The 25722-nt window shown below is 41.2% G+C and overlaps 1 protein-coding gene across 6 annotated transcripts in view; it reads right to left on the bottom strand.

Moving 5' to 3' along the window:
- TAF1A (TATA-box binding protein associated factor, RNA polymerase I subunit A) overlaps nucleotides 1–16084 on the bottom strand; it is a 32075-nt gene extending 15991 nt beyond the window's left edge. For 5 of the 6 annotated variants that reach the window (XM_029935674.1, XM_029935672.1, XM_029935673.1 and 2 more), the window contains exons 1-5: nucleotides 16011–16084; nucleotides 14360–14492; nucleotides 9825–9994; nucleotides 4908–5021; nucleotides 896–1094 (exon numbers count right to left, since the gene is read on the bottom strand). In XM_029935674.1, the coding sequence (XP_029791534.1) occupies nucleotides 896–1094; nucleotides 4908–5021; nucleotides 9825–9994; nucleotides 14360–14480 (604 nt within the window). In that variant the 5' untranslated portion in view covers nucleotides 14481–14492; nucleotides 16011–16084. Of the gene's footprint in view, nucleotides 1–895; nucleotides 1095–4907; nucleotides 5040–9824; nucleotides 9995–14359; nucleotides 14493–16010 lie in introns of those variants that run through there. The other variant, XM_029935676.1, reaches the window with a different exon arrangement.
- Between the last annotated feature and the right edge of the window lie 9638 nt (nucleotides 16085–25722).

Below are 25722 nucleotides of genomic sequence, written 5' to 3' on the forward strand. Positions count from 1 at the left end.
CTCAAGGTTGTGAGTTCAAGCCCCATACTGGCTGTAGAGACTGCTTAAATAAATAAACTTTAAAAAAAATTTATAACCTTTCTTAGAAGGAAATACTTTAAAAAACAATATTTGGGGGGGCCTGGTGGTTCAGTTGGTTGAGTGTCCTACTTTGGCTCAGGTCATGATCTCACGGTGCGTGGATTTGAGCCCCGCATCAAGCTCTGTGCTGACAGCTTGCTCAGAGCCTGGAACCTGCTTCGGATTCTGTGTTTTCTTCCTCTCTGCCCCTCCCCCACTCACGCTGTCTCTGTCTCACAAAAATAAATATTAAAAAAAAAACAATAAATCTAAGATGGTCATGGACTTAATTTTTGCATTATCCAATTTATGTGTGAAAAGTTTCACATATCAGAAATATTACAAAGGATGATCAAGGATTCTACATCAATAGATAAATATATCTGCTCTCTGCAGTATCTGGAAAAAGTCAGGCTTAAATATTTCTGTTCTCCATAATATCTGCAAAGAGACAGGTGTAAATATGTCTGCTCTCTGCAATATGTAGAAAGGGTCAGGCTTAAAAGTAGGGGAATGAAGTTATTCTCTACAATCCTATTTGTCCAGGGGCGCCCTAGTGGCTCAGCTGGTTATGCATCTGACTCTTGATCTTGGCTCAGGTCATGATTTCATGGTTCGTGAGTTCAGCCCCCTCATTGGGTCTGCAGAGCCTCTCTCATGGCGCAGAACCTGCTTGGGATTCTCTCTCCTCTCTCTGCCCCTCCCCCACTCGTGCTCAATCACACGCACACACCTTCTCTCTCTCAAAATAAATAAATATAAAGAAAAAAAAAGATCCTATCTGTCCCTATGATTCGGTCTCATCGCCATGAAAAGTATACTCATCGTCGCTCACCAAGATTAGACAATTCCATCTTCTTTTTAGACCAAGTATAATACTGCAAAAGCCCTTTATAGGCCTGAATAAGGTTGATTAACACTTCCTGGGAAGAAGACTTTTCCCCGTATCTCCATGTCTCTGCACGGCTGAGATTTCTGTTCGCTTCCTCAAGCATTCCGTGATGCATAAGGTATAATGCATGCTGTAAGGAGATCTGCAACAATAATAAGAAAAGCCCACTGACAAATAGGTCACTAGATATCAATTCATCCAAAAACTCAGTAAATACATAGGCTGGACTAAATCCTTGGCAGGACATAGATGATGAAACGATATTATCTCTGTCATCAAAAATGTCAATTTAGCAAAGAGGAAAGATACATGAAACACTTAACATTATGCAAATGGGAGCTAAATTATGTAGACTCACAAAAAAAGGACAGTGTGATCTAGTGAAACAAACCGGGACTTTCGAGACAGATAGTCCTGGCTCAGATGCTACTTAAAACCACGTAAACCTGAGTATGTTACTTGGCCTTTGTGAATCTTACCTGTTATACGGAACAATTCATATTAACCCTTCCAAAGGGTGTTATACAGATTCAATAATACGTGCATCCCACCTACGGCCTAGTTGGGCCCATAGCAGGTGATCAGTATAGTACTTTATACTATTATATATCTGTCATATAAGCTCAGAGGTAACATCTTAAAAAGGCCTACTGAAGAATGGCGTTGGTTCAAACAGAAAAGTGGATGTGTGGTACGGAAGCAGTAGGAACAAGTATGCAAAGAAAGAGCATCACAAGTAGGGAGGATATTAAAGAGGGGAATAACAGGAAGTACGGCAGTCATGTGAGTAGAGTCAGTGTTCAAGGCCTTCATCACAAACTACTTCAGTAATTTCTCTACTGGTCTCTCTGATCTTGTCCCTCTACAATCTGCCTTCCGTGTGGCTGCCAAAGAAACTTCATCTTGCTACTCATTTGTGTGAAACCATCAATGGCTCCCACCGCCTACAGAGTAAAATCTAAGCTCAGTGGGGATGGCACAGAGGACCCAGCCAACTTCCCCTGGCTTCTACCCAAGTGACTTCTAGAGTCAACCAAAGCACTGAATGCAGGGCTATCAGACTCTCATCAACCCCCGTCTTGCCCGTCCAGCATCTCCTCTGACCTGCCCAGTGAACACCTGCGTGTTTGTTCAGCCTCAGCTGAAGCGTCACTTCTTTCCCTGACTCCCCTATGCATTTAACCCCTCTGATTCCAGAATACACCATTCCCAACTTCGTTCGTCTTCTCACTGTTCCCTGCGTTTCTACCCTGGCACCGGTGACTGATTCCACGTGCCTGCCTGTCTCCCTCTACTGCAAGGCCTATGTCTAGCACATTACTTGGAAAATAGCAGTAAGTGTTTTAAAATTACTAACAAGAAATGTTTTACTGCCTATTCTGTTTATCACCCTCAGACTCTGCAGTTTGAAATACGGTTCCTTTCAGATTTCTTTACTTCAACTGAATAGATTCTATGGGCTTAAAGGAACCCAATCAATAATTTAGCTAAAATTTACCCTCCCTCCCAATCAAATGGCTAACCAATTTCTTCCTAAAAGAAGAGAGGAAAGCACACACGAGGTCAGGCCATTTCTTTTTCCAACTGTTCAGCTGGAAAGTTCCTCCGCAAGCAGAACCATAAGCTGCTTCTGTTTACATTCTACCCGTAGCATACCGGGGCTACCAGAGAACACGATAGTGAGAGAGCGTGTAGCACCTAAGGAGAAACTCAGAAAACCTTTTCTAAGTAGGAAAAGAATCCTGAACTGGGAGAAATCTTTCTTCAAAACAGTAAAACAGTGAGAACATAAAATGGTGCAAAGTTAAACGTAGACTTGTATTTTTGTATGTTTTATACATTTGTATACACATTTATCTACATTTTATATGTATAAAATGGGCCTCAGCAATTCTACTCCTAGGTATATACTCAAACAGATACCTGTACCTCAGTGTTCACTGCAGCATTATTCACAGCAGCCAACAACAGACGAATGTATATACAAGATGTGATAGGTACATACAATACAATGCCAATAGGCCGTATAAGTCCTAATACTTACTTGCTTCAATATAGATAAGTCTTGAAAACACAATGTTAAGTGAAATAAGCTAGACCCAAAAGAACTAATACTATGTGATTTCACTTACAGAAAATACCTAGAATAGGTCAGGGCGCCTCGGGGCTTAGTCGGTTAAGCATTTTGGCTCTTGATTTCAGCTCAGGACATGATCTCACAGTTGGTGGCATGAAATCCCACATAGGGCTCTGCCACTGATAGCACAGAACCTGCTGGAACTCTCTCTCTGCCCCTCCCCTGCTTGTGTATGGGCCCGCACACTCTCTCAAAATAAACAAACATTTAAAAAATCCAGAATGTGTCAACTTATAGAATAGGGACCATATTAGAGGTCACCAGGGGCTAGGAAGAGAGAATGGGGCATAATGTCCGGAACAAGTAAGGAACTCACATAGGCCCACAGCACAAACCCCTGTGGCGCCTGGCTGGCTCCGCCAGTGGAGTAAGTGCCTCTTGATCTCGAGGTCATGACTTTGAGCCCCACGTTGGGTGCAGAGATGATTTAAGTAAATAAAACTTAAAAAATAAAACAAAATCTTTAAAGGAATGGTCAGAGAACTTGAACAGACATGTCTCCAAAGACATATTCCTGGCCAACAAGTACATAAAAAAGGTGTTCAACGTCATCAGCCATTAGGGAAATGCAAACCAAAACCAGAATGAGAGATCACCTCACATCTATCAGAATGGCTATTGTCAAAACAAGAGATAACAAATGCTGGCTAAGTCGTGGAGAAAATGGAATCCTCATACACAGCTGGTGAGAATATAAGTTAAAATGCCCGCTACAGAAAACAGTATGCAGGTTCCTCAAAACACTGAAAGAAGAACTACATATGATCCAGCAATCCCCCTTCTGGGCACCTATCTAAAGGAAATGAAATCACTACCTTAAAGAGATGTGTGTACTCCCATATTCACTGCAACATTATTCACAATAGCTGAGATGGAAACAACCTAAGTCCCCATCTAATGGATGATGCAAAATAAAAATGTCATATGTATCTACACACACATATATACACCGTAGAATATTATTCAGTAATAAAAAAGGAAACCCTGCCATTTTGGGTAACATAGATGGACCCTGAGAGCATTATGCTAAGTGAAGTCAGTCAGAGAGAGACAAATACTATATGATCTCATCACCAACACGTGGAACCTAAAAACTTCGAACTCACAGAAACAGGAGAATGAGGGGTGGGGAGAGTGGGGAGATGTAGGTCAAAGGATACAAACGTTCAGCTGTAAGATGAGGAAGTTCCAGAGATCTCAGGTACAGCATGGTAACTGATTGATGACACTGACTGTATACTTGCAAGTGGCTGTGGGAGCGAACCTTGATGTTGTCACCACAGCAACAGCAAAAGGCAGTAGTGTGAGCTGAAGGCTGTGTTAACTAACCCTTTGTGGTAAACAGTTCACAAAATATACACGCACCAAATTTTCACACTGTCCACCTTAAACTAACCCAGTGCTATACAGGAGGGTTACACCTAATAAAGTTGGGGGCAACCACTTTCCCATATTCAAATTCCCAATTTGTTTTAGCTGCTTCCTCTTTCTGAGAAAGCATGAATTCCTAGAGAACCCAAATGGCTTAAGCAAAGAGGTTAGAATCTGGCTCAACATCATAATGAGGCCTAAGTGCCATCTCTCAAGGACCGGTCCTGGTGGCCGGAGATAAACAAAGAGAAGGTATTTTGTCTCCGAGAACAAGGCGGGCAGCAGGAAACGGAGAAATAACACCACTTCCTTTCAGCCTCTTGTATTTATCCAGGTGTCTTGCCCTTTTTCCATGCCTTTTACATCATTATCCACCTCATCACTGAGACGATTTCTTTTAAAAACGGGCACTGTCAATATAAAGTCACAAAGCCTGCGTTCTCTCACCTTTAAGTAATTCATGACACCCATGTTTTTCATCCTGTCGGCAAAGGTATTGAAAGTCTCCATGTTGCTTTTGGGATGATAAAATAGAATTTCACTTCCGAGCTTCCAAATAATCTGTCAAAACAGAAATTACTAATAGAAATGTAAAATCTTGCCTTAACAAATTTCTGCCTAAGGACCCTATTTTTTTTTTCGTGCTTACAACCTATAATTCATTTTCCTAGACACCACTCCACTACCATCAACATTTTACCATACTTCACTTCACCTGGTAAAACTAAATACGAAAAGTTTTCCCATTCATTAAATTAAAATACCAGATGGCCATAATAGTGCCATTTTAAAGTGAGTAGTCTAAAGAAGGTAGGTAGCTCTGACCCATATTAGAGACAGAAGTTTTAATTGGCATAGGGGCAAGAATATTAAAGTCAGTTAACTTCGTTTCTGTTAACACTGGTTTTTTCACCATTCTTGGTCTCACCTTTATTATCTGCAAAATGAGAGCAATGGACTAGATATTTCCTGAGATCCATAAAGCTCTGCAACTATTGTTTAATCTATACTTAGAACTTCAACTTAAAAATTTTTGACAGCTTGGGATGAGCACCGGGTGTTGTATGGAAACCAATTTGACAATAAATTATATTTTAAAATAATAAAAAATAAAATAAAATAAAAATTTTCAACAGCTACCATCAAATTTTAATAAAGTATATTTTCTCCCCAGAGCATCAAAACTTTGGTAACAGACCTTAGAGTGTTTCTTCAAGTGAATCTCTATTTCTCTTACCCCAATTAAAATATTTCATTATTGATTTTTTTAAAAAATTTTTAATGTTTATTTATTTTTGAGAGAAAGAGAGAGAGAGTGAGTGCAGGGTTAGGGGCAGAGAGAGTCGGAGACACAGAATCCGAAGCAGGTTCCAGGCTCTGAGCTGTCAGCCCGATGCAGGGCTTGAATCCACCAACCTTGAGATCATGAACTGAGCTGAAGCCAGATGCTTAACCAACTGAGCCACCCACAGACCCCTATTTCACGACTGATCTTAGAGTAAATTTAAGAGAATTTTAAATCAGCTCTTTTTTTGGTATGATCCTAATACTCATTTTCCCAACTCAGAAAGAGAAATCAAGATTCCCTTTGCAGAATCACCAAATTGTAGTATTTTTGAGCTTAAAGAAATTTCGTAGATTATAACAGTTGTTCTTAGACCTAGCTGTGTATAAGAATTACCTGGGACACCTTTTAAAAATAAATATTCTAGGGACTCAGAGTCTGATCAGTACAGGCTGGAGCGCAGGAATCTGTATTTTCAAACAAAACCCCTAGCGAATTAAAAAAAAAAAAAAAAGCCAACAAATGTCTGTACACCATTCATCCAAATCCTCCATTTTAGAATACAATTCTGGACAAAAAGAACCTATAACTTCTCCAGTGTTTTATAGATGCACACAGCTTTGTCCATTACCTAAATTTTCAACCTACAGTTAAATTTTGTTTCTCTCATTTTTTTTGGCTTTACTAAATATCTACCTGATGCAATGGTTACTGTATTAGTAAAAGCTATTTGAGATATTCATGTGAAGTTATTTATGGATAAACTATATTTTACTGAACAAATTTAAAAGTATATGCGAGGCCCAGTTCTAGATCCCTCTCCTCAGGAAATTTATATTCTCTTGTAGAGAGACAGACAGTAACCAAGAAACAGAATAATTAAATTGGCAAGTATGGTGGGAGAAGAATGGAGCACACTAAGGGGGTCAGGAGTGACAGCTGGAAAGTGGAGGGGGTGGCATGGAGTTTCAGTTTTAAACAGTCACGGTGGGACTCACTGAATATGACACTTGACAGATGGCTATAAGTGATATAGGAAGAAAGAAAGACCTTTTCAAGTAAAAGGAATAGATACGGCAAAGGCAATCAGGCAAAAGTGTATCTGGCCTGGTCAAGCAAGAACCAGGAGATTGGTGAGGCTGGAAGAAAAAAAAATTTTTTTTTTTGAGTAATAGGAAATGAGATCAGAGAGGTCACGGGGGAAAGGGAATGAGCAGATCATACAGAACTTGCAGGCAATCATTAGGACTTTGGCTTTTACTGGGTAAAATGGGAAGCCATTACAGATTTTAGCAGGGAAGTGACATGACAGGATTTGTGTTTTAAAAGGATCATGCTGCAGGGGCGCCTGGGTGGCTCAGTCGGTTAAGCATCTGACTGTGGCTCAGGTCATGATCTCGCAGTTCGTGGGCGTGAGCCCTGCATCAGGCTCTGTGCTGATGGCTCACAACCTCGAGCCTGCTTCAGATTGTCTCCCTCTGCCTCTGCCCCTCTCCCACTCTTGTATGTGCTCTCTCTCTCAAAGATAAACATTAAAAAAAAATTAATTAAAAGGATCATGCTACATCGTTAGCCACCAGGGAAATACAAATCAAAACCAAAGTAGGATACTGCCTCACAAGCACTAAGGCCACTACAATCAGAAAGACAGATAGTAACTACAACTAGCTGGAACCTCAGAGATTACTGGTGGTAAGGAAAATGGTGCAGCTGCTTTGGAAAACAGTCTGGTCGTTCCTCAAGAGGTCAAACACAGTAACCGTACGACCCAGCACTCCATCCCTAGGTGTGCACCCACGAGAAATGTCACAAACATCCCTAACAAAAACGTGCACGTGACAGCTCACAGCAGCATCACTCATAACTTAAAAGTGCAAATAACGCTCACGTCTAACAACAGAGGAAGGGACACACAAAATAGGATGGAATGTTACTCTGCACTACAAAGGAATGAAGCACTGATACAAACTGCAACAAGAATAAACTTGAAAACAGGTTCGGTGGAAAAAGTACGCACAAGGGCCTCATGTTATGAAATGCACTTCTCTGAAATGTCTGAAAATGGAAAGTAGACTAGTGGTTGTCAGGAGCTGGGAAGTGGGGGACAGAGGGACAGGACAGGGAGTGATTGCGGGTGGGCACAGCGTTGTTGTTTTTTGGTGGGGCAGGGAGGAGAGACAAAAATGTTTGAAATTTATGTTGTGGTAATGGCTCACATCTCTGCAAATATATGAAAAAACATGGAATTGTACCACTTAAATGTGCCAACCATACGGTGGGTTAATTATAAGCCTGAAGGATCACCCTTGGGGCCCCTGGGTGGCCCAGTCGGTTGAACATCTGACTTTGGCTCTGGCGCGATCTCGCAGTTCAAGAGTTCAAGCCCCGTGGCAGACTCTGTGTCTCTCTCCTTCTCTGCCCTTCCCCTGCTCTTACTCTCATCTCTGTCTCTCTCTCAAAAATAGATAAAACCATTAAAAATAATAATAAACATAAGAAAACAAAAAGGATCACCCTGGTCGCCATGCGGAGACGAGGGTGCCGAGGGCAGGCAGTCATCTGCGTAAGAAGACAGTGGCTGCGGTCGGTGTGCAGCCGCGCAGCTGGTGAGAAGTATTCGGACTGAACTCTGAGAGGAGAGCCAGTGGGATACGGGCTATGAAGGAAAGAGAACTTCAGAGTTTGGTCCCAGAAATTAGATACTTAAACAGCCATCATCCGAAATGAGGAAAATTAGGTTTGATGAAGACCAGAAAGTCCACATAGGTATGCTAGTGTGATGTGACCACTAGATACCTGAGGTGATGCGGAACAGACGGATACGGGAGTGTGGGCTTGGAGAGCCGTCAGGGCCACAGACACACAACTGGGAATCGTCCAGCACAGAGACAAGATTTAAGGCCAAGGACTAAGGATTGAGATTTGGGGCACCCCCGAAGTCAAAGCCACAGCAGGCTGAGAAAGGCCAGTGAGGCAACAGAGAAAACTGAGAAGCTAGTGTCCGGGAAGCCAGATGAAGAAAGCTAATCACACAGGAGGCTGCTCTCTCCTGCCTTCAAGATCGCAGACAGATCGAGTCCCTTGAGCGCTGAGAACCGGGCACTAGATTCAGTGACCTGGAGGTCCCTGTTGAACCTAACAAAGCAACGTGGTAGAAGTGATTATGCTGGTGCTCAGGGGAGCCTAACTGGAGAGGGTTTGGGGAGAACAAGTATACACATCCTTGCAAGGAGTTTGGCTGAAAGCAGAAGTGGAAAAATGGGTCACACCTGTGGAGTGAATGGGGGACAAGAGATAATTGTCAGATGGAAGAAGTAACATGTTGGTATGATGTTAGGAAACATCCTATGGAGAGGGAAAAATAATGACACACAGGAAGAAGGAAGAAATATTGGAAGGAATGAATAGTGGGGAATCTGAGAATTCAGAGTTCAAAATATTTTTAGTTTCCTTTAAAATCCTAATAAGGGGCACCTGTGTGGCTCAGTCGGTTAAGCTTCTGACTTTGGCTCAGGTCATGATCTCACGTCTATGGGTTCAAGCCCTGCACTGGGCTCTGTGATGATAAGCTTGGAGCCTGGAGCCTGCTTCCAATTCTGTCTTCCTCTCTCTCTGCCCCTCCCCCTCTCATGCTCGGTCCCTCTCTGAATCAAAAAAAATAAAAACATTAAAAATTAAAAAAAAAAAATTAAAACCCTAAGAAGTAGGGCCCCCTGGATGTCTCAGTAGATTGAACATCCGACATCGGCTCAGGTCATGATCTCACGGTTTGGGAGTTTGTGCTCCCAGTTGGGCTCTGCCCTGACAGTGCAGAGCCTGCTTGGGATTCTCTCTCCCTTTCTTTCCCTTCCCCTCCCCAACTTGCTCGCTCTCTCTCTCTCAAATTAAATAAATAAACTTAAAAACCTAAGAAGTAAAAAGATGTGCCAGAAAAAATGTCCCAATACAAATTCTCCTCCCAAAACTACTTTTAGTAAATGCAAAATGAGATCCCGCAAAAGCCATCCTGGGTGGCGCTCAAGAGGCAGAAAGCCCCGGGCATCTGTGCCCCCAGCCCGGCGGGCGCACACCTCACTCACCTCGGGCGCCCCCAGCCTCTTCTGGCTGTCCGAGTCTTCCAGAACCTGCAGGTAGCTGTGCATGTACCCCGCGGCCTCCTGCCACCGATGCTTCAGCAGGGCTTCGCGGATGAAACCCAAACAAGCGCTCGTCGTCTGAGCAAAATCCTTCTCCTTTTTTCCTTCAGTTGCTACAGATTAAAAAGAAAAGGCTTTACCCACAGTGATCCCAATTCCAGTCTGAAAAACACTCCTTCCTGACAGGGCAGAAAGTTTAACAAGCAGGACGGTAGTTATGAAGTAACCTGGCCCAACCCTAATATCAAAGCGAGCTTCCCTTGAGACAAACTCCTGCACGCTATTTTTATGAGTCTCAGCGAATGAAAGCAATGTCTAATTGCAGATGCCTAACTTGATGTTCATGGGCTACTGGGATGCCAGGGCCTCCACTCGGGATCCAATCATCCTTTCATTTTTTGTACCAAACAGTCTGAGTAGAATCTCTCAGAGAAGGCCCCGAAAGTAAATCCCAAGTATTTAGAGTGGGTAAAACTCACTAGGTTTATCCTAGACAAGCATGCCCTGTATTACCTACCAGTGTTGTGAACACTCCAAGAGATGGGCTTTCATTGTTCAAGGTCCGAGTTCCCAGCAGCTCAATGACATTAAACACGAATAAGATTTAACAGTCGAAGACATTAGCATTCACCTCTAAAGGATTGACAATCCTCATGTTACGAGCATTTGGACTTCGTTACAACTGTGTTTTGATGTTTATTTATTTTTAAGAGAGAGAGAGAGAGCACATGTGAGTGGAGCAGGGGCAGACAGAGAGGGAGACACAGAATCCCAAGCAGGTCCCAGGCTCTGAGCTGTCAGCACAGAGCCTGACGCAGGGCTTGAAACCATGAACTGTGAGATCATGACCTGAGCTGAAGCCAGAGCTTAGCGGACTGAGCCATCCTGCGCCCCCACTCCCCATTTTAGGAATAACAGGTTGCACACTGACACCTCCTCTTCCCTTCCCACACTGCCATAGAACCCTGCTAGGCCACTGGTCTTCCGGTGGGGTACCCTGACCCCTGGGAATGAGGAATTCTTGAATTCGTGAGTAACTCAAGAACTCAAAGGCCTGATACATTGCTTCAATTACACTCTATCCAATGCCATCTACTTAATCATGTAACTAGGGTTTCTCAGAATTACATCAATGAAAACAAAACAGAATTGAAGCTAAATCTTTTCTCATTCCAGAAATACATACCATTCCTTCACGGATATATGAAATAATTGGAAAAAAGTGGTAACTTTATTTTATTGAAATAAAGAAGTCATAAAAATGTACTTTAAATTTTAATACAACTTTAAAAAAATGTTTAATGTTTTTTAATTTTTGAGAGAGAGAGGGAGAGACAGAGAGCAAGGGGGAAGGTGCAGAGAGAGAGGAAGACATAGAATCTAAAGCAAGTTCCAGGCTCTGAGCTGTCAGCACAGAGCCTGACATGTGGCTTGGAACCTGTGAGCTATGAGATCATGACCTGAGCCGAAGTCGGACGCTTAACCAACGGAGCCACCCAGAGGCCCCTAAATTTTAACACAACTTTTAATACTTACGTTGTTTTCATCAGCTTTGTAAAACTATTAATTATGATGCCTCACTCCAGGCAAAATTTTAGTACTTAAAGCCCTATGGGATATTAACAAAAAATAATTAAATGCAGATACACAGTTTTATTGTAAAGGATAGAAGTCTGAAAGGAAAATAAACAGCATAAAATCTTCATCAATTAAAATCTTTTCCAGGGCGCCAGGGTGGCTCAGCCGGCTGAGTGTCCAACTTTGGCTCAGGCCATGATCTCACAGTTCCAGAGTTCAAGCCCCACATCGGGCTTGTTGCTGTCAGTACAGAGTCCACCTGGGATCCTCTGTCCCCTCTCTCTACCCCTCCCCCGCTTGTGCTCTCTCAAAGATAAACATTAAAAAATACTTTTTCATAAATATTTTTAAGTGGATGATGAACAGTATCACATTCCTATACTGCTTAGATTCCACTGGATATAAATGTAAAAGTGGTATACCAATTTCATTTAAAAATGCCAAAATACGCTGGATATTATATCTTTTGCAACTATGGAACTTACAGTTTTTAGATGACACTTTAAAACCATGCAAGGCAGTACATAATTAAAAAAAAAAAAGTAAAACAAGTTTCAAGACTAAGGCTCTACACTGCTTCTTCTCAAACTTTTTAGAAATACTTCCAAATCTTGTGGGGATCCTACTGCTTGCTATCCGGTGTGGTCCTGGAAACAAAAGCCTTAGCATCACCAGGGAATTCAACAGGATGCCCCGCCCATCTCTCTTTATAAGAAACTGCATTTAGCGAGATCCACGGTCACTGTCCAGGACCAGCGCCAACACCAGGTGGGTGGTCCAGGAACCTGACAAGACACTTCTTCCCCAAATCCTCAGTTACTCACCTAAAGGAGGACTGACCTCAGGCCAACCGCCCACCAACCCCTCAAGTTTTCCCCACTCAGTTGGGAAATGGGACTTTAGACTACTGTACTTCAATTATTGGACAATTCCTTCTGTCTTGCGATTCAGCCTCGTTACCTCAGGAATCTCTCCCGTTTCATTCTTTTATGAGCAAATAATCGTCCTATTTGTTGCTGATACACATGCAAAAACAACTGCCTAGGTAAGAAAAGGAACTCTGATGTGAAATGAGGTACAATAAGGAGCCAGTGCCATCAGCCCATCTCTAACGCTCTTGAAAGGGTCTGGAAACTTGTCCGTCAACAAATATGTTTTGAGCACTATTTTGTACCAAGTACTATTCTAGGTACTTGACACACAGTTTTCTGTGGGCTTTCTAAAATGTTATTTTTAAGTCATCTCTACACCCAGTGTAGGGCTCAAACCTACAACCCTGAGATCGAGAGGCGCACACTTCACCAACAGCGCTAACATACAGTTTTAATTCAGACTGGTCTCTGCCTTCAAAGCCTTTATTCTGAAGGACATACCCCTCAGAACGCCAAGAGGTAGAAAATTAATAATTGCTGGGTAATTTTGTTGTCCTGGTATGGTTATTTGTCACTACAATGTCAATATTACCTGAAACTAAATTTTCCCATTGCAGGCATAAAGTATTTTGGGTTTAACAGGCTACCTGTAACTTCTAAAATATTTCCAGGCATGTAAATTCTGGTCTTAAACCTCTCTGCTTTGGGACTGACTCCGAGCTCTCTGCAGAATCCTGATGATAAAAACCTGCCCAGCTGTATCTTAACCAGTAGGAGCCTGAGCTCACGCGTTCCCTGCAAGCAGGACAGTAGCGTTCCCTCGGACTACACGCCGAGCAGGCCTTGCTTAAACCATGTTCGTTCATTAGCAAAAATGTAATGAGAAGAGAGGAAAGAAACTGTAATTTTTCCAACACTAACTACGCACGAGGCTCTGCACTAAGCGCTTTACGTATATCTCATTAACAAAATTATATCTCAGCTGTCAAAAGTATAAGCTTTGAGATCAAACAAACCTGTTTTAACTCCTGATACCAACATTTAGAGTTTACCTTCTTCGAGATTCACTTCCCTCAACACTAAGATGCCCACCATGTGGATTTATTGATACATTTACTGAGATAACTGAGATAATATTAAAACTAAAACATAAAGAAACAGGAGCAAATTCTAGGAGCCAAAGGATCTCGGTCAAGGGAAAAGATGGCTAGTCTAGGAGAGATGTTTTGAGGGTACTAAGTGCCAGTTCTAATATATTCCCAGAAGTGCACCAGTGGACACGTCAATAATACACACATAACTGCTTCTTTTATATCTTCTTACAGGGAACATATTCCACAAAAACTCTTGTTTATATTTATACAGAGGAAAGTTCCTTTTTTTAGTTCTTTTTTTGGAACCTAGTATAGACCAATTATATTAGGAATAATTTCAATGCAAAACAACAGAAACTTCTTAAAAACACCTTCTACATATGTACTCCTCATTGCCAGTGACCATATATTCGTCATCTACGTATCCCCAACATTTAGCCAATGCCAGGCATTTAAGTGACTAGCAAGTATTACTGGGGGGAAGAAAAGGTATCTACCATAATACAGCCTATCTGTTATGTTATTAGTTCAAAGGAAAAGTAGAAAAAAGGATCTATTTTTTTAAATGATTTTTTTTGCTTACAGCCTCAAAAACCCCAATACAGTCAAATCTTGAATATGAACCAGATTGGTTATTAACTTTGTGTACATACTGAATCTTATCATCTCCTTGCCTCAAAGTTAAAATGGCGGGGCATCTGGGTGGCTGAGTCGGTTAAGCGTCAGACTTCTGCTCAGGTCATGATCTCACAGTTTGTGAGCTCAAGCCCCACGTCAGGCTCTGTGTTGACAGCTCAGAGCCTAGAGCCTGCTTTGGATTCTGTGTCTTCCTCTCTCTCCTTGCTCATGCTCTGTCTCTTGATAATAAATAAACATTTTTTAAAAAGTTTAAAAATAAAATAAAGTTAAAATGGCTAGATGTTATTTTACTTACCCACAGCATCTATGTGCTTCTGAAGCCAAGGAAAATACATTCCTGTTCCAGAGAATACACACGATTCCTCCTGGTCATCCTCTGTCTTGGACCTTATCAGTTCTTCACTGAAATCACTCATACCTGTTCCAAACTGAGAACATCAGTTACTTTCGGTAGGTCTCATTTTATGGCCCTCTTAGTTATAAAGAAAAACTGCTACTTTTTAATTTAATAGATAATATTTGATCAGCAAAATTCATCCTACCAGGTAGCCCCTGCATTTTATTTATTTACTTATTTATTTAAGTAGGCTCCACGCCCAAGGCAGGGTTTGAACTCACGATCCTGAGGTTAAGACCTGAGCTGAAATCAAAGAGTCAGTGCCAGGGTACTGACATAAATTTAATTATGTCAACAACAGCCCAAATAAATGAACTATTCAAAAAATGTCTTAGTCTTTACTATTATTTTACAAGAACATACAAATATAGATAAGATACAGCTCCTAAATTAAAACAAAACAACAACCAAAAAAACCCACTCTAAGTCTAGAGGAATAAATAACAAAGTGACACATAATAAAACAATGCAAGTATATACGGTAGTAGTAATTAACATATATTGATCCTTTTCTATACACTAGGCATATAAACTATCTCCCTTAATCCTTATAAAAATCCTGAGAGAAGTACTAGTATTTTATTTCATTTTCCTGTTTGAAGAAAACTCAGGGGCTTAATGAAATTATACAAACTGACCCAACATCGTAAGAAAGATGAGGACAATATTCCAGAACTAGAACATCAAACTACTTGTAATGAATAGGGTCTTGGGTCAGTCCACCTGGAGGAGAGGATCAGAAAACTGAATTGATGGCGGGAAAGGAATCTAGAAAGACAGCGATAGCCAAGGGAAGTATGGACTTAATCCTCAAGATGCTCAGGGCTCCTGGCCCTCATTCCCCACATTAGGTCCCGGTGATACTACCGGCTGGAATTTCTCCAATTTTCCCACTTCTCCGCAGTCCTACACCACTACCCAAGTTCAGGATTTCTTCGAACTGTGTCTTGATCGCTGAAATAGCTTTCTAACTCGTTACCGCACGCCAAATCCTGCTACTCCACATTATAGCCAGAGTACATCTTTTAAAATCAAATTCTGGGGGCGCCTGGGTGGTTCAGTCGGTTAAGCATCCGACTTCGGCTCAGGTCATGATCTCACAGTTCGTGGGTTCGAGCCACGTGTCGGGCTCTGTGCTGACAACAAGCTCAGAGCTGGAGCCTGTCTTCAGATTCTGTGTCTCCCTCTCTCTCTCTGACCCTCCCCTGCTCATGCGGTCTCTCTCTCCCTGTCAAAAATAAAAGTAAAATAAAATAAAACTCTGTGGTTTAGGGGCATGAATTTGACATAACATCTAAATCTGCGTCCGACGCACACGTATTTGAACGAGGCCTTACGGAAGCAGCTCTCCCAATTTCTCCAAATTCTCATAAACGAAGCTGCTGCCACTCAGTTGCCATAGTAACTCCGTTGCCACAGCTTCTCAGAAATAAAGGTTTCAGAACAACAGGAGAAAGTAGCAGCAGAACATGGGTTAGTCCCAGCCCGGCCCTTCAAGTTCTACTTTGAACTTCTGGAATGACTGATGGAAAAAAGAGGCGACACTTACTTGCCTGAAGCGGACGCTTTTTTGCAGCAGTGAAGGCAGCAACCTCGCCGCTCCTCGGGAACCGCACGACTGAACCACCCACCGGAAGCGGAGTTAGAGCATGCGCAAAGTCCGCCGAGCCTTCAGGAGGCACGCAGACGCGGCTCCGCCCCTACTCCTCCTTGGAGGCGTCGCCATACGTCGCTCAATCCCGGAAGTGCCCGCGCGCGGCTGCCCTCCCGCTGGATTGGCCTTTGGTTTGTCTTAGTCGTTTCCAGTTGGAAAATGGGAGACTTTAAGTGCAACTGGAGACTGGGACGAGAGGATGGTGGTGGGTTGAGGTGAGCAGTCAAAAAAGAATGCAACATTACCAGAGTAGTTCACTGTACCGTAATCTGTACATCTTCGCGGCTTGGGCGCACTGCTCAAACTTCAGAGGCGTGGCTAGTGGTCCTGGCCAAGATAAATGTGCATAACCTCTTAATTGCTCCCTTGACATCTTTTTTCTCTTTTATTAAAGTTTTACTTTGAGTTTAAGTATGTGGCCCCCTCCCCAAAATTTGAGCAAGAATATCTTTTTCCCCTCTCAGTTGAGATGACCCTGGGGACCCATCAGGGGCCACTTTTCATGAGGAACATTGACCAACTTACATGAAAAGTAAGATGGTTACATGTAAAATGAGGGAAAGTTGAGGAGTTCTGGGTAAGATGACCTAGAGAGGCAGAGACCAATGGGAACACACTATGGATCTCCACAATAGGGAAGGTTGGTCTGTTAAAGAAGGGGCAGACCATTTTTTCATAGCTTCAGAGAACAGAACTAGGATTAAGGAGGAAAAGTTACAAGGAGTAAGCTTTAAAGTGTCATTGTATAGATTTTGTTCATGCCTAAGGCTGCACAAATAACGCTTCCCTTACCCTTAGTACAGTTAAGTAGAAAATGTGTTGGGTGAAGAAAGTAAAATAGAAGTGACTATACCATAGCTCATTCAATAGCATTAACAAGATTTAAAAAAAGAAATAACATGACAAAAATGTAAACACAAAATATATATTTTTTTTACTCTTTGTTTATTTTTGAGAGAGAGAGACAGAGTACGAACAGGGGAGGAACAGAGAAAGAGAAGGAGACACAGAATCTGAAGCAGGCTCCAGGCTCTGAGCTGTCAGCACAGAGCCCGACACGGGCTTGAACTTGAGAACTGTGAGATCATGACCTGAGCGGAAGTCGGAGGCTTAACCGACTGAGCCACCCAGGTGCTCCAACATAAAATAAAACAAAGCACACAGAAGGTTTTCTAGACTCAATCTAGAAAAACATATTCTAAGGAACAGAAAGATGTCCTTACAGTTGCCTTGTGCTAAAAAGAATTTAATGTGATGATGTTTTATTTTATTATTTTATTATTTTTTATATTGTCAAGTTGGTTAACATACAGTGTAGTCTTGGTTTCAGGAGTAGATTCCCATCATTCGTCACTTACATACAACACCAAGTGCTCATCCAGCAAGTGCCCTCCTCAATGCCCATTACCCATTATTTTTTTTAAGTTTATTTATTTTTGAGAGAGAGAGAGAGAGAGAGAGAGAATGGCAGAGAGCAGGGAGAGAAAGGGAGAGAGAGAATCCCAAGCAGGTTTCACAGTGTCAGTGCAGAGTCTGACATGGGGTCCAACGTCACGAACTGTGAGATCATGACGATCATGACAGCTGAAATCAAGAGTCAGATGATTAACTGACTGAACCACCGAGGCACCACTGATAAAGAATAACATTTAAAAATTTTTATTTATTTTTTAAAATTTACATCCAAGTTAGTTAGCATATAGTGCAACAATGATTTCAGGAGTAGATTCCTTAATTTACCTTACCCATTTAGCCCATCCGCCCTCCCATAATCCCTCCAGCAACCCTCTGTTTGTTCTCCATATTTAAGAATCTCTTATGTTTTTGTCCCCCTCCCTGTTTTTATATTATTTTTGCTTCCCTTCCCTTATGTACATCTGTTTTGTATCTTAAATTCTTCATATAAGTGAAATCATATGATATTTGTCTTTCTCCAACTGACTAAGTTCACTTAGCATAATACCCTCTAGTTCCATCCACGTAGTTGCAAATGGCAAGATTTTATTATTTTTGATTGCCGGGTAATATTCCATTGTATATATATATAACATCTTTATCCATTCATCTGTCATTGGAGATTTGGGCTTTTACCATACTTTGGCTATTGCTGATAGTGCTACTATAAATATTGGGGTGCATGTGCCCCTTCGAAACAGTACATTTGTATCCCTAGGTAAATACTCAGTAGTGTAATTATTGGGTCATAGGGTAGTTATATTTTTAATTTTTTGAAAAACCTCCACAATATTTTCCAGAGTGGCTGCACCAGTCTGCTTTCCCAGTGAATAACATTTTTAAATATTTATTTTGAGAGACAGCATGCACTTGCACATGAGCTGGGGGAGGGGCAGAGAGAGAGGGAGAGAAAGGATCCCAAACATGATCTGCATTGCCAGCGCAGAGCCCAACTTGGGGCTCAAATCCACGAACCTTGAGACCATGACCGAAGCCAATATCAAGAGTTAGACACCCAACCAAGTGAGCCACTCAGGCACCCCAAGATCAAGTTTTAGATAACCAAACAGTTAGAAAGACATCATCATAGTCTATTCTGTATCAGAGCTGATAATATGAACAAGATAAAAAAGTAATGTGGCAAAAATGAAAGCATAAAACAAAGGTTACATAATAATCTAGAGGAAAAATATTCTCTAACTACAAACTCCTCAAAATACATGGACTAGGATCCCACCCCAGGCTCAGAATTGAGAAAAAAAAATTATATCCTCAAAGGCGTAGCTTCAATTTTTTTTTTTTTTTTTTTTTTTGCCAATTTGATGTCCTGAGCCACTCATTAAGTTCAGGAATCTTGGGGACTCAGTCAGTTGAACATCCAACTTTGGCTCAGCTCATGATCTTATGGTTCATGAGTTCAAGTCCCATATCAGGTTTTATGCTGATAGCACGGAACCTGCTTCAGATTCTGTCGCCCACTTTTTGTCTCTGCCCCACTCACACACTCTCTCCAAAACAAACAGAAAAAAATTAAAAACAAAAAAAAGTTAAGGCAATCTTACTGCAGAGAAAGACCACATGAAGAAAAAGTTTCTGAAAGAGAAACACCACATGGAGAGAGGCCACAGGAAGCCACCAGTCTGCATCTTATCCATACATATGAGGAAGGCCTTCTCAGACCCTGTGATCCAGATGCGCCAACAGCTGAATTCAACTGCACCAGTGAGTCTAGTTAATGACACAGGAAAGAGAGGTGAGCTGTTCTCACTGAACTCTGTGCAAATTCCTGACTCACAACATGTGAGCAATAAAATGGTTGTTGTTTTAAGCCACTACATTTTGGAGTACTTTGTGGCGCAGCAATTCCTAAAACACTGATATCCATCATTTGAATCTTCCATCTCTTTTTCTTCATCTGTCTGGCTAGAGATTACCAAATTATGCTGTGATCAGAAAACAAACTTTGTCAGATATCAACATTGTAGAAATTGGTGAGACTTATTTTGTCCCCCCGGATGTGGTCTATCCTGGTAAATGTTCCATGGGCAGTGAAAATGAATGTGTTCTACAGTTGTGGAGCATTGGATTTTATTAATGTCAATGGGGATTAGGAAGTTGATAGTTTTGTTTAGGTCTTCTATATCGTTACTGACTTTTCATATAGTTTCATTATTTTTTTTAATGTGTATTTATTTTTGAGAGAGAGAGAGACACAGTGTGAACAGGGGAGGGTCAGAAGCAGGCTCCAGGCTCCAGGCTGTGAGCTGTCAGCACAGAGCCTGACACGGGGCTCGAACCCACAGACCGTGAGATCATGACCTGAGTTGAAGTCGGCCGCTTAACCATCTTAGCCACCCAGGCACCCCATACAGTTTCACTATTTAATTACCAAGATAGGAGAGTTAAAATTTCTTACAATGGATTGTGGGTTTGTTTCTTTTGTCCTTTAGTATGGTCACTTTTTCATTTACGTATTTGGGGACGTTTTGTTATTGAGCACATTAACTGTGTTGGTTCGCATGTCTTCCAGATGAAACAACCATTTTCTCATTATGAAAAATCCTCTTTGTCTATGATAACACCTCTTAAAGTGAAATTTCTCTTATAGTAATATAGTTACTGAAGCTGTGTCAGCTTACTGTTTGTGTGTTCTATATCTTTCCATCTTTCTAATTTCAACTTCTGTTTTTTTAATGTGCTTCCCTTGTAGACAATAATTAGTTGGATCTTGCTATTTTTAATCCAATCTGACAATCCTACCTATTAATTGGTTTTATCCATTTATATTTTATACTTTATATTACTGAAATTAAGCCTATTATTTTGATATTTATTTCTAATTTGTCCCATTAGCTTTGTGTTCCTCTCTTCTTACTGTCATTTTTTGGATTAATCAAATGTTTTAGTATTCCATTTGAATTCCTTTCTTGGTTTTTAATTGTATCTTTTTTGCTTTATTGTTTTAGCAATGTTTTTAGGAATTATGGTATGCATTCTTAAGTTATCAATATTCTTAAGAGTTAAAATTGTGATACTTCACATAAAATAAAGGAGCCTTACCTTGTATAGTTCCATTTACCACCACCCACAAATCCTTTGTGCTTTATTGTCTTGTATGTTACATCTATGTTCATTATAATTTTTGCTTTAAATGGTCATATGAAACTAAGAGAAGAAACATATATATCATCTTTTGTATTTATCTATGTTTACTATTTTCAGTACTTTCACTTCTTCTAATAGATTATCTTCAAATAGCTGCCAGAAATTCTTCCCATTACCACCCACCCATGTATGTTGCTTCTCCCATTAAGATGTAGAGTCCAGGGGTGCCTGGGTGGCTCAGTCGGATAAGCCTCCGACCTCGGCTCAGGTCAGATCTCACATTCGTGGGTTTGAGCCCCGCATCAGGCTCTGTGCTGACAGCTAGCTCAGAGCCTGGAGCCTGCTTCCTGTTCTGTGTCTCCTTCTCTCTCTGAGCCTCCCCCTTTCATGCTTTGTCTCTCTCTGTATCAGAAATAAATAAAATATTAAAAAAAAAAAAGATGTAGAGTCCATTTCTCCTTTCCTTGAATCTTGGTGTGTCTTTTGACTTGCTTTGATGAACAAAATATGCCAAAGACTGATGCCATGCCAGTGCTAGATAGAAACCTTAAGAAACCTTGCATTTTCTACTTTTATCTTCTAGAAATCACATAGGCACCCTCTCTTTATTTTTTTTTTTAAGTTAAACTCTACTTAATGTGTAGAGTGGGGTTTGAACTCATGACCTCACAATCAAGAGTTGCGTGTTCCACCGACTCGGCAAGGCAAGTGCCCTGTCTTGGCTGGCTCAGTGGGTTTTGTTTTGTAAATATTCTACTTGTTATTCACTGTATTTCCTATATGTGTTAGGTTTTTTTCCCCACTAAATTTTGGGTTATTTTCAGCCATTATTCCCTCAAAAATTTTTTCCATGGAATTTTCTCTTTGCTCTCCTTCTGGGATTCTAGTTATATGCATGTAAATTCTCTCGATGTTGATAAGTTATAGAATCTTTGTTCATTTTTTTCTTTCTGATTTTTAAACCAGATATTTCTACTAATTAACTTTTTGTTGTTTTTGCAGTATTCAATCTGCTGATAAGCCCATTTAGTGAATTTTTCTATTTTAATTACTGTATTTCTTAGTTCTTGGAATTTTCCTTTAAAAAAAAAAGTTTTAGGGGCACCTGGGTGTCTCAGTTGGTTAAGCCTCCGACTTCGGCTCAGGTCAGATCTCACGTTCGTGGGTTCAAGCCCCGCATCAGGCTGTGTACTGACAGCTAGCTCAGAGCCTGGAGCCTGCTTCTGGTTCTGTGTCTCCTTCTCTCTCTGCCCCTTCCCCTCTCATGTTCTGTCTCTCTCTGTATCAAAAATAAATAAAACACTAAAAAAAAAGTTTTACTTATATGCTGACATCCCTTATCTCTTCATTCATTAGAACTATGTCTCCCTTAAGCTCTCAAAAATATTTATGAATGTTACTTAATTTTTTTTCCTAATCCCCAAATCTGGGTCACCTTACAGAAATTTTTCATAGACTACTTTTCTATTATGGTTCACATTTTCCTAAATTTTTATATATTTGATAATAATTGTATGTTAGATAATTGTAAATAATACAGTTTGGATAATCCTGCCTTCCCTTAAAGAATAAGACATCTTGTGTATCGTGCAAATTAATTCCTGAATGGTCCTTTTGGTTATGTTAGCTTTGGTCTCATTATTTGCATCATGTGTCCATTTTGGTTATATAGTCGGCCCTAGCATGTGCTTCTTACTTTTTTCGCATGATTCTTCCTCTTAAGGCTTGATTCTGGATACTCAATTAACTGCCCAGAGTATCAGAGACATTGCCGCTCTTGGGCTGGGCTGGAAATCCAAGGTCTCTTAGCGCTACGTGATTTTTAGTATCGCTCTTCAGCCTTCCTCTTGCAGCAGGCAAACTTGCCTGGCACATTTGTGTCCCTCCACCCCAACATACGTGCATGCATGCACGCACACATACACACACACTGACACCACAGCAGCTCGGGCATTCTAAGCCACAAAGTTCCAGCCGCTTCAATAACTTTGACCCCTGATAATTTTCTCCTCATCTCAAGAAAGCTGCTACTTTACTTGAACTACACCTCCCTGATTATGGAGCTTACCTTGTGTGCTGTGTTCGCAAGTACGACAGTCATGTGCTGCTTGTTTATCAATGCATGAAGATTGTTGTTCTAAGTAGTTTGTCTAGTTTTATACTTTTTTTGTGCAGAAAGACCAGTGCAGTCCCATTTACTCTATTATCGTTCAAAATAGAAGTGCTACACTCCTTGTCTCCTTGTCCATCATAGTGATAGAGACATTCACTTAGGTCAAACTGCTTAGAAACTTTGTAATGTCTCACAGATTCAACAACAACTTCATTGTCCATGGAATCCAAAATCAACTTAAACAGTACCTTTAAAAGGAGATTTTTATTTATTTATTTATTTATTTATTTATTTATTTTAATGCTTTTTATTTCTTTTTGAGAGACAGCGTGAGCTGGGGAGGGTCAGAGAGAGAGAGGGAGACACAGAATCTGAAGCAGGCTCCAGGCTCTGAGCTGTCAGCACAGAGCCCAATGCAGGGCTCGAACCCACAAACTGTGAGATCATGATCTGAGCCGCAGCCAGATGCTTAACCAACTGAGCCACCCAGGCGCCCTTAAAAAGAGATCTTTAAAGGGGTGCCTTCAGTGTCCGACTTCAGCTCAGGTCATGATCTCATGGTTTGTGAGTTCGAGCCCCATGCTGGGCTCTGTGCTGACAGCTCAGAGCCTAGGGCCTGCTTCTGATTCTGTCTCCCTCTCTCTCTGTAACTCCCCCACCCCTCAAAAACACTAAAATATTTTAAAAAATAGGTCTCTGAAAAATAAACTAGCCAAAATTTGTAAGGTAATCATACTGAACTGATCATATATTTTTACTCATAGCTCTATGAGTATAATGTCTACCATCAGCAAAAAAAAAAAACAATGCATAGACTTGTAAAATGTTCTACTACAATCCAATAGACAGTGTCTCACGATACTTTCATATGTTAGATGATAGCTGTGAAATTATTACACAATATTAATGAATAATTTAACTCATGTACTCATAGTGGTCACCAGTGTTGAAAAACCATATCATTATCTGTAGCCCCAAAATTAGATACACCTCAAAATTCTCTAGAAAAGACATTTCTTTTTTTTTAAAGCAGGATTTTCTTTTTTTTAATTTTTTAATTTTTTTTAATTTAGTTTAGATATAGAGAGAGACAGAGCATAAGAGGGGGAGGGGCAGAGAGAGAGGAGACACAGAATCGGAAGCAGGCTCCAGGCTCTGAGCTGTCAACACAGAGCCTGATGCTGGGCTCGAACCCATGAGTGTGAAATCATGACCTGAGCCAAAGTTGGAGGTTTAACCAACTGAGCCACCCAGGCGCCCCAAGAAGACGTTTCTTAAATCTCGTCACAATGAACTTCACCAGGATTCTTCACCTCTGACATGACACGATGTTAAGCCTTTTAGTCCCACGGACTGAGCCAACCAGGTGCTCCAAACATGGGTGCTTTTTACCTCACCAGATTTTAACAAAAGTCTTAAGCAGTGCATCTCAAGTAGGAGCGTGGTACCATTCTTACAAAGGGGAGCTGGGGAGTGCCTGCGGGCAATCTTATTCAGCTGTCAGGATGAAGGTGATACTACAATGTCATGGCCAGGGCCAAATGTATATCCTGCAGCTGGCTGGACTGCACGACCGACAATGCCAGTACGCGTCCAGCAAGAAATATTTGCCTAAACGGGTGTCATACTCTGGTCTTTTACTTACCTGCAATTGTGTTTTTATTTAATTTTGAGATAGAGAGAGAGACAGCGTGATCAGGGGAGGGTCAACCGACTGAGCCACCCAGGTGCCCCAAACTTCCAACTCTTGATTTCGACCTAGGTCATGATCTCACCATTGTGAGATCAAGCCCCATGTCAGCCTCCACTCTGAGCACGTGGAGCCTGCTTAAGATTCTCTCTCTCCCTCTCCGTCTGCCCTTCCCCTTTTTGTGCATGCATACTCTCCCAAAAGAAACAAATAAATGTAAAATATTTCATTAATAATTGTTATATTGATTACAAGTTGAAATGATAATATTTGGATATACTGATTTATCCAATATATAATAAAATGTATTATAAAACAGATTTCAGAGGGGCCTGGGTGGCTCAGTTGGTTAACTATCCGACTTCAGCTCAGGTCATGATCTCGCAGTTTGTGAGTTCCAGCCCCACGCTGGGCTCTGTGCTGACAGCTCAGAGCCTGGAGCCTCCTTCAGATTCTTTGTCTCCCTCTTTCTCTGCCCTTCCCATGCTCATGCTCTGTCTCTCTCTCTCTGTCTCTCAATAAAAAATAAAAATGTTTTAAGAAATTAAAAAAATCAGATTTCATCTGTTTTTCTTTATCTTTTTAATGTGACTTGTATAATTTTAAAATTTGTAGCTGGCCTCATATTGCTATTGGACAACTGATTCTAGAGAATTCATCAGAAATAAGGGAACTATCAGATTATGGTTGGATTCTCTAGTCAGTCATTCTGGTTTAATGTCCTCCTTTCATTCTCATATTTATTCCGTACCATTTCATATCCCATGTAGATTTCAGTGGACTGAGCTTTCATACCTACAGGGGACTCCTACTCTTTCTCTACGCAATTGCTCTGTGTCCATACTTGAATGGTCTTCATAATGGTATTCATGTTCCTGTTCCTAACTTTCATTAGATTGCTGAAGATTCAGGAGGTTCACTCTGTCTGGACATGTCATCTGTAATAGGTCTGCTGTGACTGCATGTTACCCGGAAAAATAGATTTTCTCCCTCTCAGTTATTTTTAATGTTTTTTTAATTATTTATTTTTGAGAGAGAGAAGTCAGCGTGGGCAGGGGAGGGTCAGAGAGAGAGGGAGACACAGAATCTGAAGACAGGCTCCAGGCTCTGAGCCAGCTGTCAGCACAGGGCTGGAACCCAGGAATCGTGAGATCATGACCTGAGCCAAAGTTGGACGCTTCACTGACTAGCCCCCCCCCCCCCCCCCCCCCCCCCCCCCCCCCCCCCCCCCCCCCCCCCCCCCC

The sequence above is a fragment of the Suricata suricatta genome, chromosome 3 (assembly GCF_006229205.1).
Source record: "Suricata suricatta isolate VVHF042 chromosome 3, meerkat_22Aug2017_6uvM2_HiC, whole genome shotgun sequence".
Classification (NCBI taxonomy): domain Eukaryota; kingdom Metazoa; phylum Chordata; class Mammalia; order Carnivora; family Herpestidae; genus Suricata; species Suricata suricatta.